General features: G+C 46.8%; 1 protein-coding gene across 1 annotated transcript in view; it reads left to right on the plus strand.

Moving 5' to 3' along the window:
* HKDC1 (hexokinase domain containing 1) overlaps positions 1-12,519 on the plus strand; it is a 41,638-nt gene that overhangs the window by 6,274 nt on the left and 22,845 nt on the right. The window contains exons 2-6 of the mRNA XM_006060318.4: positions 340-502; positions 4,898-5,046; positions 5,139-5,258; positions 9,150-9,245; positions 11,051-11,150. Of these exons, the coding sequence (XP_006060380.3) occupies positions 340-502; positions 4,898-5,046; positions 5,139-5,258; positions 9,150-9,245; positions 11,051-11,150 (628 nt within the window). The remainder of the gene's footprint in view (positions 1-339; positions 503-4,897; positions 5,047-5,138; positions 5,259-9,149; positions 9,246-11,050; positions 11,151-12,519) is intronic.

Genomic DNA, 12,519 nt, shown 5'->3' on the forward strand with positions numbered 1-12,519 from the left:
GGAACATGGGTTCAGTTCCCACATGCTGTGTGGCAGCTGAGCCCATGAGCAACAGCTACTCGGCCTAGAGCCTGTGCTCCTCAAGAGAAGCCATCACAGTGAAAAGCCTGCATGCCACAGCTGGAGAGTGACCCCTGCTCGCCGCAACTGGAGAAAGCCCGTGCACAGCAACGAAGACCTGGCAGAGCCAAAAATAAATAAATAAATCTTAAAAAGAAAAAAAAAGAAGCTGTCCTGAGTCAGGAATGCAGCTTTCTGCCTGAAGTGGGAATTAACAGCCTTGAATGGAGGGCAGGTGCCCCCAGCCGCCAACCCTGATCGCTCTGCACTCTGTTCCAGGTGGACAGGTTCCTGTACCACATGCGCCTCTCCGATGAGACCCTTTTGGACATCATGGCTCGGTTCCAGGCAGAAATGCAGAAGGGCCTAGGGAAGGACACCAACCCCACAGCCTCGGTGAAGATGCTGCCCACCTTCGTCAGGGCCATTCCAGACGGCTCGGGTGAGTGAGGCTGGGGGCGGCCAGGGACACTGCTCCCCCTGGCTCCCTTTTGGCTGATGGGTACCTGAAGTTGTCTCCTGTTTCCTGGCTTACCTCTCCACATATTCCCCCTCCCACCTTCCCGACTCCTGTAATGTTCCATATCAAAAGTTTGGAGCCAAAGTTCCAATACATCTTGCTTTCTTCCTGCCTGCCTTGGCGCTACGCATTCTGTTCCCTCTCCTGCTAGAGCATCCCAACACTCTTCCCCTTATGAACACCAACCTGGCCTTTCCACCTTAGTGTAGAGATCACTGACTCCACCTGGGAAGCATCCCCATGCTGGGTTAGGTGCTTGTCACCCTGCTGTGTATGCGAGTCTTGACACTGGACCAATGCGACCTGAGGGCAGGCTCTGCATCTTCTTCAAACAGTGCTCTGAGCGCTGCATAGTCCTGGATGCAGACTAGGCCTGAAATGTTTGCAGAACGGATAGTAAATGGCATTTCACTCCTAAGTACCTAGGTTCTGGGCTACAGATAGCAAGTAGTGGAAGATAGAATAGTGGAAAAAATACTAAATGGTAATTGAAGAAACCTGGGTTCTAGGCCCAGGTCTGTCATTGATCACTGACCTTTGGCAAAATGTTTAGCTTTGATTTTTCTATCTGTAAAATGTGTTCTCTCTTGGTGCTATAATAAGTTAGCACACACTTAGTAGCTCTAAACAACACACATTTATTCTCTTGCAGCCCCAGAGGTCAGAAGTCTGAGATGGGTCTATAATCAAGGGCTATCATCAAGATGTGGCTGAGCCGCATTCCTTGTGGAGGCTTTAGGGAAGCGTCTCTCTGTTTCCTCGAATTTCCCAGCTTTTCCTATGTTGCCTGGCTCATGCCCTTCCCATCTTCAAGCCCCAGTGTAGCATCTTCAGATCTCTGACTCTGACCCTTCTGCCTCCCTCTTCCATACTTTAAAACCCTGTGATTGCATTAGGCCAACTGATGAACAATTTTGATTCTATCTGCAACCTTCCTTCTTGTCACAGAACCTAATATATTCATAGGACCCATGATCAGGATGTAAACATCTTGTGGGAACTATTATTTTTGCCATAAAACTGCTGTACTCTCAGCCTCTGGGTAAAGCCATAGGAAGGAAAGAAATTGGTATCTACTACACACCTCCTGTGGTCATGGGGTGCTAGGGACGCGCTGTCTCATACAATCCCCATAAAAACCCCATGGTGGAGCTCTTATCCCCAACTCAGATGAGAGCAATGAGGGCCAAGGGGCTCCCCCCAGTGTCAAAGTCCCAGTGCTCCAACCAAGCTTCAGCAGGGGCTTTGGGCTTTCGAGGGAGCAAGGACTAAAGTTTAGGGAGCTCTCAGGGATCTTTGATTGGATTAGCAGGGCTCTGGGCCCCTCTGGGAGAACACGTAGGCCAAAGTTGCTTGACTCTGCCATGTGAGAGGCTCCTGGGAACTGTGATGGGAAAGACCCATTCCCTCGCTGGTGGGGGTTGTGTGGCATGGGCACTGTACCATGTGGAGAAATACAAGCTCTGAAGACAGACAGTCCTGCTTTGAAATCTCTGCTGAGTTCTGACACTGCTCTTTGAGAATGCTGAGAAGACTGTGGTCCTTGATGGGTCCTCTGGGGCCATTCAGAGAAGCACCTGAGTCCTGAGGTGTGTGTGTGTTGGGGAGCACCAGCTCAGAGTCCTCCTGGCTTCCAGTGCTTTGGCTCTTCTTGTAGAGGTGTGTCCCCAGAAGCAAGGGAAAGTGGCCTTCGATGGTCTGGAGGCTGCTGGCTGCTTCAGGAAGGTTTAGAAGTGAAACTGACCAAGTTTTAGAAATTACCTCCTCATCAGGCCAGGAGACGCCACCTCCTGTCTTCATGGTCTCCTCAGAGCCTCTCACTACACAATCGGTCTCACCAGGGATTCTGCAGCAGTGAGATCCCTGGGCCCAGAGTCCTTATGGAGCCATATGCCTTTGTCAAGTCCCAGAACCACTGTACCCCTGTTCTCATTAGTAAAAGAGATGTGGCCAGTTTGTCCACCAACTTGTAGGTTTGGTAGCATCAGATGAGGTCATGGACAAGGAATGCTTGAAACTCTCCAAGATGTCCCAAGTGCTATGGAGCTCCTATGAGCTCCTGGTCTGATTTCAGGATTATTTCCTAATCTCTTGGGGCCTCCATTTCTGAAATGTGTGCAGTTTCCAGAAGAAATCCTTCAGCGCTGGCCCACTCTAGTTTCCCCTCCTTCATCTGAACCTGCCTGAGGCGGGTAACCCGATAGAGCCTTAGTGACCTCCCGGCTGTCAGTCGGGGAGCTGCACTTGACTGTTCTTACAAGAGCCTTAAAAGCATGGTTGTGATTTGTGCCTTCTTCTCCACCAGTCACAAGGGAAGGGGGACAGGAAGTGCCCATCTTGTGATTTGAATGTGTCAGTGATTCTTTAGGCCCCTCTCCAGTGGCCTCTCTTCTTGACCTCTGCCTCCAGGCAGCCTGGAGGCTAAGCCTTGTGGGTGAGACCAGCAGCCACTGTGTTATCAGCTGAGGGCCCCAGATGTCTGCACTGGGGCAAAGGTTCCACACTTGCCTAAGCATTTCCCAGGAGTCACCTGGGGGACTTCCCTGGTGGCTCAGACGGTAAAGTGTCTGCCTACAATGCGGGAGACCTGGGTTCGATCCCTGGGTTAGGAAGATCCCCTGGAGAAGGAAATGGTAGCCCACTCCTGTACTCTTGCCTGGAAAATCCCATGGATGGAGGAGCCAGGTAGGCTACAGTCCATGGGGTCGCAAAGAGTCGGACACAACTGAGCGACTTCACTTTCACTTCAATGGGATAATTCCTAAATATACAGTTTCCCAGGCTTCTCCCTTTGGAGATCGTGAATCTCCAGAAATCTACTCATTCAGTCCCTGTGCACCTTTGGGAGATGCTGCACTAGAGAGTGGAGAAGGAAAAGGGGCACAAGCCAGACATAGCACAAGCCAGGGCAGGAAAGCCCAATGTCTATGGTTTCAGCGTACCATGTGGCCACCTTGGCTACCAGATGACCTCTGGTATGCAGGACACTTCCATTTCTGTTTTTACTAGCAATTTCCCTCTGTGTTTTATTTCACATTTTACAAGGAATGAATCCGAATGGCCAGCTGATCCCTTAGATTCAGGCAGCTGTGTCTAGGGTCACATGGTACCAAAAAAAGGCCATTTGGGTGACCAGATTGGTGTACATGGAGTTTCATTTATACATGCCTTGGGTATATGTCATGAAGTATGCCTGGTACATGCAGCCAATTTTCCAGCACAGTTAATTTTGTACGAAGACTTGTTGGTTCAAGGGTCTGCACACATGAGCTCCCATCCCAGATCTGTGGCTGTTGCTAAAGACACTGGCAGGGTCCTAGGCAGGAATTCTGGCTGGATGGATGCTGATGACTGAGTTGAAGTCATCAGGGTGGGCCGCCTCACCCCAACACGTGTGTCATTACTACCGTCTTATTAATAGCATCTGTCTTATACTGGGCTAGGTCATGTTACATTTTCTCCTTTTGGAATGACTCTGGCCCAAAATATTAAGCATGCTTGGCTCCTTAAGGGCCAGGTTTAGGTGTTTGTCTCCCTTCCCTCCTAGAGTATTTTCTCTCTGTCCATGAGACTGAGGCTTGTATGAAGCTGGTTTCTCTTCCCTGAAATCCTCCTGTCTTTTCTGCCTTATTTGCATTTTGTGGAGTATCAACTCTCCCTTCCTGGTTGTGGTGGTTGTGGGGTGCTAGAATAAGCTCCATCCTCGAGGCTCGTTTCTTTCTTTTTTTTTAATTTTTGGATATGCTGGGTCTTTTTGCTGCCTGCAGGCTTTCTCTAGTTATGGTGTGCGGGCTTCTCATTGCAGCATTTTCCCTTGATGCAGAGCACAGGCTCTATATGCATGGGCTTCGGTAGTTACAGTGTGCGGGCTCAGTAGTTGTGGTGCATGGTCTTAGTTGCTCTGCAGCATGTGGAATCTTCCCAGACCAGGGATTGAACCCATGCCCCTTGCATCAGCAGGCAGATTCTTATCCACTGTACCACCAGAGAAGTCTCTCAAGGCACATTTCTATTACCACCTGCCTAAAGTGTATGCACATTTCCCCTCTCCCAATGAACACATTTATTCCCTACAGGATGGCCCAGTGGGCATGGCTGAGGCGCCAGAGGCAGGCAGACTTGGGTCACACCCCAACTTTGCCCTTCACTGGGAGGGTGCAAATCAACAGTCACACTTCTAGAGTCTTGGCACACGGGCATACCTGGCTTGTGGGGGTGTGAGATTTCATGTTTATCATGGTCCAACTTCTAATGCAGAGCTTGTGTATAGCAGACTCTCAGTAAATGATAACTTTTGGGGGTTTATATTTTTCATAGAAAATGGGGAATTTCTCTCCCTGGATCTTGGAGGATCCAAGTTTCGAGTCTTGAAGGTGCAAGTCTCTGAAGAGGGGAAACGAAATGTCCAGATGGAGAGTCAGTTTTACCCAACACCCAATGAAATCATCCGAGGGAATGGCACAGAGGTACCAAGGCCGGGGGCTCTGTGAAGGTGGTCCTTGGTACCAAGTTTCTGGATGACCTTAGCCCTGTGTGCTATGCTTTCTCTTCCCTGCAGCTGTTTGAATATGTAGCTGACTGTCTGGCAGATTTCATGAAGACCAAAGAACTGATGCAGAAGAAATTACCTCTTGGCCTAACCTTTTCCTTTCCCTGCAAACAGACTAAATTAGAAGAGGTAAGACTGGTGCAAGGGAGGGAATAAGCTGTGTAGGATTTGGGTTTGGGGCTGGAGAATGTGGCATGTGCGGGGGTCAGGCTGGGAACAGGAAAGATCAGCAGGAGTTTTCTTGTTTGTTTTTTCTTTGTTTTTAAACAGTGAGGCAGAGAATATGGTACCACGGCTGCCTTGAGTTTACATTTACCCTGGGCACAGCACAAGGAATGAAATGTTTTCACCACCAAGCTCAGTGGTTCTCAGACCTTGGTTTAGTCAGAACCCCTGGAGGGCTTGTTAAATACAGATTGCTGGGCCCCATGCAGGAGTTTCTTAACCAATGGAGCCTTAGATTTGTATTTTTAATATTCACTGGGTGGTATGGATGTTGTTGGTCTGGCGACCACACTCGGAAGCACTGACACAGTTAACTAGAATAAGAAGGGGAAGTGCATACCTGGTGTCTGGGATGTACTCTTAGCTGTGCAACTAGCCAGCTGGGCACTTGGGTAATCCACCTCTCTGTGCCTCAGATTATCGGTTTGTAAATGGGGAGAAGGTAAACCTGATCTTACGTGAATCTGTGAAAATAAATAAGGGGCCATATAACAGGACAGGGAGCTTTCTGGGGCCAGGAGGCTATTGTCTTGAATCAGGTCTCCTGCCTGGGGTGATGGTCCCTGAACTCTTGCTGCCCAGACAGGTCATGGCACCCAGCTCACAGCCAATCCATGGACCCATCTTGACTTGGGATGTGTTTGATGTTGTTGCCTTGAGACGTTTATTGATTATGGGATAGTGGAAAGGGAGTGGGTTTTCACGTTTAATAGACCTGGCTTTGAATCATGGCTCAGGACATGTTGTGTCCCCTGGGCAAGTTACTTAACTTCTTGGGTCCCTTGTTTTCTTATCTGTAAAACAGGGATACTGTCTACTCGCTGGGCTGAGGTGAAGCTTAGACAAAGCTTCTGTAATGTGCTGAGCACTGTGCCTGGTGTATCGATGGTAGCTTCAGTTTTAATGAATGTCCCCATACAACTTGTCTCTTCATGCTTTTGTACCTTGTCCCTCAACTGAACAGATATTTCTGGAGGACAGGCACTATTTTATATTGTTCTTCCTGTCCATTTCTAGGGTCTCAAGCACAGTGTCTTGTATTTAATAGCTGCTTGATAACTATCTGACAATTGAAAGGTGTAATCAATCTTTTACTGGGTTCCATTGAATGAGAATTTACCATCATCTATCTATACAGGATATGGGCTAAGGTTTACTGATTAGTTATTTTCTAAAGAAAGAATTGGTGGGGGGTGGAAATAGTGTAAAGGTTTCAGGAAAGTTAGAAGAGGCCAGGTGGAGCTTTGCTTGTCTTTGCAAGTTTAAAGGACAGAGTTCCCCCAAGTCAGTAGGGGCAGTGGGGGGAGTCAGGAAATCAGGCCTCAATTCTCCAGATAGTTAAACACTTCTTATTTGAGTTTAGGAACAGAGACCTTAAGAAGAAGGAAGATTATGATAATGATGATAGACTCTACCTCAGATTTTTATACTTGTACTATGTTGAACCCTCCATGTGTATAACCTCATTAAAATCCCAAAGCAATCATATGAGGCAGATAAAATTATTTCAATTTTATATTTGAAGAAACTGCAGTTCAGAGAGGTTAAGAGACTTATCCAAGGCCACACAGCCAAGAATTGCTCAGCTGAAGCTCACAAACTCTCTGACCACACTGATTTTCCAAAAAGACAGAGCTCTAGAATGTTTAAAATGCCACCAGGCGACTCTCTGGTGATCCAGTGGTTTATTCTCTCTGCTCCCAGTGTAGGGGGGGTGCAGGCTTGGTCAGTGGTCAGAGAACTAAGATTTTTACATGCTGTGCAGCATGCCACACACCCCCTGCCCAGAAGTAAGTAAACAGAGTTGTTTTTAAAAAAATACCAATAGGTGCCTGAAAGCATTTTGACCCATTTTGTGTTGCATCCCAAGGAGAGTTTTCGGATGACATTTAAACTAGGAAAGGGTGGCTTGATTATATCAAGTAAAGGTGAAAATGTTTCTCTTCCAAGTCTAGTTGAATTACTTGCATTTTATAAAATTTCGTCCCAGGTTGCCTTTCAGAGAAGTCTAAAGCACAAAAGTTTCAGTCATAAGGAAATGCATTAGTAATAACAACCAAGAGTGGGCATAGCTGTTTAACCACGATTCTGCTGCATGTAAATTTGTGACATGAAAATAAGGGCTTTGGAGAAGGTGCAGTCTGATCGGCCATGTAGGTACAGAAGGAGGTGGGAAAGGGAAGACTTCATGAGGGGGTGTGACTGAGGAGGATTCTTTGTGACACTAAAAAACGATTAAAGAAGATCAGGGCATTGGACTTAAAGGACAAGGTCATTTTGTTGGTTTGTTTGTTTAAATGAGGAAACAGAAAAGTCTTAATCAAAGAAAAATTTCTGTGTGTGTATGTGTGTTTCTGATGATAAAATGGCAATATTTCTTAAAGGTAGGGGGGAAAAGAGAGAGAAAAGAGGGTCGGAATGGAAAACTTTAAAGAAGAAAATAGAAATCTCCTCTAATCCCAACCTTCAGAGATAGCCACTACTAGAATTATTGGGTTTTCCTTGCAGTCATGAAAGTGTTAGTCACTCAGTTGTGTCCGACTCTTTGGGATTCCATGGACTATAGCCTGTTAGCCTCCTCTGTCCATGGAAATATCCAGGCAAGAATACTGGAGTGGGTAGCCACTCCCTTCTCCAGGGGATGTTCCTCAACCAGAGACTGAGCCTGGGTTTCCTGAATTGCAGGCAGATTCATTTCTGTCTGAGCCCCTTGGAATTGTATCTATATTGAATACTGGTGCTATGCTGTATGTACAGCTTTTTTTCCCCACTTAACACTATGTCACATGCATTTATTCCCCACTCCCCCATTTATCTCCCCTTAACAGGTCCCACATTGTCCCTGGCATCCTTTTTGAGGGGATACCACCAAACAATCTCTCACTCCTCTGTCCAGCGGGCAGGAGTTACCATAGCCCAAGAGGGCAGAAGTTAGGGGGAGCTACCACTAGGTAGCGCTGTGGTGCAGGGAAAAAAACCTGATCTCTGAAGTTGGGGTGGGAGGTTAGAGGGGTGTGGGGGAGGGCGTTAGTTTCAGAAACCTGGTTACCAATTGGGCTCTCTCCTTCACTGACTATGAGACTTGGAGCAACTTCCTTCTTTTCTGAAGCTTGTCTGCTTTATTCCTAAACTGAGGGGGTGGGGCTAGTCAGGGAGTTTGTAAGTTTGGGCTCAAGTCCTCTCCACTAGGTAACCTTGGGCATTTTTTAATCTGCAAGTTCTTCTTCAGTCTGAAAAATCCTGTGATTATTTGCTATGTTAGACATGAAACTCTTTGAGAAATACCACTTGTAAGCAGATAATTGATAATGCATATTGAGATCCATTTTTCCAAGTTGGAATTAAGTCCCCAGAAGAGTCTTACAAGGTAACATGTTGGTTCTGTTTGTGGACCTGGCAAACTAGACATTCTGCACACATCATGTGTCTGCCACATTCCGGGTACTTCCATCAGAACACTCCTGTGGCAGGGAGGTGATGTTTCCATTTCCAGATGAGTAAACTGAGGCTCAGGGAGGTTAAATGACTTGGACACTGTACTGTGACCCCAAGCATTCTGACTCTGCAGCCACTGTTCTTTCTGCCCCTGTGTATAATATTTTAAACTGCTCAGATGAGAGTAATACGCATGTCAAAATTATTAGAAAATGCCTCTAAGGAAATGAAAGAATTGGTGTGACTCAACTTAAAGAGAAGGCTACAGAGGACCCACTGTAGTAAGCATGAAATTTCTGCAGCTCAGTTTCAGAACTGAGTGCCTTCTTTATTTTGTCTGGATCTAATATCTTCCCCCAGGGTATCCTGCTTTCATGGACGAAGAAGTTTAAGGCGAGGGGAGTTCAGGGCACAGACGTAGTGAGCTCTCTGACCAATGCTATGAAAAGACACCAGGTAAGGAACCCATCTTAGTGGGGGGAGCTCTCCTAGTTCTGGCCCTTATCTCTTGTGGGGTGGGGAAGGGTTGTCTTCTGCCGTGTCTGCCCTTGAAGGAGAATCAGAGAGGGACTTATCTTTAGAAAGTTCTCACTGTAGCACAGATGTGGCCAATTTGGATAAACCCTCCTGTGGGCCTGGTATGTGGCAATTACTGTTGAAGGGTGACCCAATACTTCCCTGGGACCTCCCCAGCTGCCACAGCCTCTTCAGGGGGTCTTGGGTAGACTTGATGCTGTGTGATGCTCCAGCCCTCACCTTTCCTCTCTGAGGCATGAAAGGTCATTTTCTTTCCTGTCTGGTTCTCTGTCCCATTTTCCACACCCTACTCATTGAATATCTCTATTTGTTGGATACATTTTACAATAATTTAAAGAACTATTAAAGTAAGCCATGCTCCTGGCTGAGCTGAGTACACAAATTAACCCAATTGACTTGTCACACTGACAATGTGAGAAATATTTTGAAATATACCCTTCCAGTCTTTTTTCTCTTTAAAGTTGCTATCATAGTGTTTTGTATACTTTTTCTCTTATTGTTTTCATTTTGCTTTAAAATGCTCTCCCAAACCTTGTGGAACCATGGTGCAATAACTCTAGTTGACTTGATAGAAGAGGAAACCCCTGGTGCTGCTCACGGAGAGGACTTGGCTGCGGCTGGTTAAAATGTCCCTGTGGGCGAGGACTTTGGTGTTTTCTCCTGGAGGCACCATTCCTCCTAGGATAAACATGATTCCTCAGCGTTCTTCAAGCACTGGCTGGAGTCCTGGAGATCTGTCCCTCATGTTGTCATTGCTCAGAGGCCTTCACCCATGAAACAGGAGCATGGGTTTCATTCACTCTTCAGTCTCAATTGCTCTTTTCCTCCCCTGAACCTTAAACCTTGACAAAGTCCTTCTTTCTTTTTTTTAACAATTTAAATTTTTTCTAGAAGATTATATAACTTAATTTCAATATACGGTCATTAGAAGAAACAGAAACAATAGAGAGGAATAACAGTGTATACATCACCAAATTGGGCCAACAACCTACGTCCACACTTGAATGACACTGGGAAGTCCCAAGTAATAGCAATCTGGAGCCCCAGCTGGGAAAAGGGTCCAAGGTGGTGCATTCGCACCATGGGTGAGACTTCAAATCGCAGTTCTGCTTATAAGCAGAAGCAGGGGCTTCTTCTTATAATTCCAGCCTGCAAACTGATACTATTAATCGTTTTTCACATGAAAATGCAGCTCTGGTTTTTCTTTAACTTTTACATGCTATTCATTTCAACTTGTGAATCTTAAGATTCCTTAGACCCTGGGGTACTAGCGAGGTCTCCAGGGGCTTAAGAAAGTCCAAGACCCACTCCTTTTCTTATCTAAAGTGCCACTTGACTTGCTGGTAACCACCAGTGTGCTTGCAAGCAGACATGTAGTTCTGCCAAGGTCGGAAGTCAGTCAGAGGCCTGCTCCCCTAATTTTGAATCTTGAACAAGACTACCTCCATTTTAATTTCCCTAACAGTTCTTTCCTGTTTTGCTAGTTCATCTTGAGTCACAGGTGTGTAGGATCTAGGGGTCAGCAGGAAAAGTCAGAACATCTTGACTGAAGGCAGACAACGGCTGTGGGGCAAAGGCCTTTTTCTTACAGATCCCAGAAGACAGGATCTAGTGATTCTCTCAACCAGGCACCTTTGTTACTTTTGCTTCCCCTATGGGGAAAAATAAGGAAATAGTGCCTCTCTCCCACACACTGATGCCCTCTGGGACTTGTGTTCCAACAGGACTTAGATGTGGACATTCTGGCTTTGGTCAACGACACCGTGGGGACCATGATGACGTGTGCCTATGACGATCCCTACTGCGAAGTTGGTGTCATCATTGGTAACTCAATTTGCCTTGCTCTTTGGAGGTGGTTTGAAAGGGGCTGGTTTGGGGCTTAGTTTCAGGAAACTCTGAGTAAATTCTGTGGGAAGAGTATTGGTGTTTTCTACTTAGAAGGAGCAACATAGGGAGATAGAAAATTAATACACGCATTCATTCAACAAGTGTTTACTGAGTGACCATTGTGTGCTAGGCCTTGGGCTCTGTGTTGGATTCTTGATGGTGAGAGTCCCAGAGATTCCTGTACTCATGAAATTTTCAGTGCAGAGGTGGGTGAGAGACCAAAAAGGCCTAAACAAATCACATTTCAGCTGGTTAGTGTGATGAGGAATATTAACCAGGGTGATGTGACTGAGAGGGAGGGCAGGGGGGTTGTGAGGTGAGACCTCACTGAAGGCTGACATTTGAGCAGGGACCTCCGTGATGAGGAGGAGGGAGCAAAGCAGAGATGGAGAGGAAGTGAATCCTGTGGCCTGTGAGAGGGGAATGAGTCTGGGCTGCTCGAGGAGCCCTAAAAGGCTGAATGGTTGTGAATCAAAGCGAGTGAGGCCATTCGGGTGAGAAAGAGTGGCTGGGACTGGGCAGATCACCAAGGACATGGGACACAGTCCCTGGAAGGTCTTTGACTTTAAACCCACGGGAGAGAAGGCACTAGAGGACTTTGGGTGGTGGATGGACAAGTGGGGTGTGCATTTTGGAAAAGCTCGTTTGGCTGCTGTGTAGAGAATCAACTACTGGTGCTAAGGCCAGCCAAGAGGCCACTGCGTTTTGTGGCGCAGGACTAGGGAGGCCTCAGCAAAGTGGGAGTGTTCGTGGGTGGTCTCAACACCTGAGCTGGAAGGGGGCCCTCCCAGAGGGGTCCATGAAAAGGGCTGTGTGGGGTCAGTAAGGCCAAATGGACCGGATTTATAGGCTGTTCTCAAATGTCCCTTCAACCCTCCTATTCCTTTACTACTATTGGGGAAAGTTTTCTGACTTGTTTTTTCCTAATTTGCATCTCACTCTCCTCAGTCTGACTTTCCCAAAGAGCAGGATCTTTACATCTGGGGTCTTGATTTGCCTTCCAGTTTCTGGAGCCCCACACCTCAGAATGGGCCTGGCGCTTGCCCTGCATGGCACCTGCCACGGTCGGCTGTGTCTGTCTTACTGACTCTGTCTGATAACCTGCTAACTGGGTGCCAGTGTCTGTACTTTTCTGAGAAAAGCCTTTTCCGAATATTGTATTACAATCTGATTGCCTACGTCTCTTATTTCTCATGTTGCCTTTAAAATCCTGAGACTAAATATCAGCCAGGGAAAGATACTTAAAATTAAAACAACAATAACAACAACAACAAAATAGCTTTATTGGGACTTCCCTGGTAATCCT

The sequence above is a fragment of the Bubalus bubalis genome, chromosome 4 (genome assembly GCF_019923935.1).
Source record: "Bubalus bubalis isolate 160015118507 breed Murrah chromosome 4, NDDB_SH_1, whole genome shotgun sequence".
NCBI lineage: Eukaryota > Metazoa > Chordata > Mammalia > Artiodactyla > Bovidae > Bubalus > Bubalus bubalis.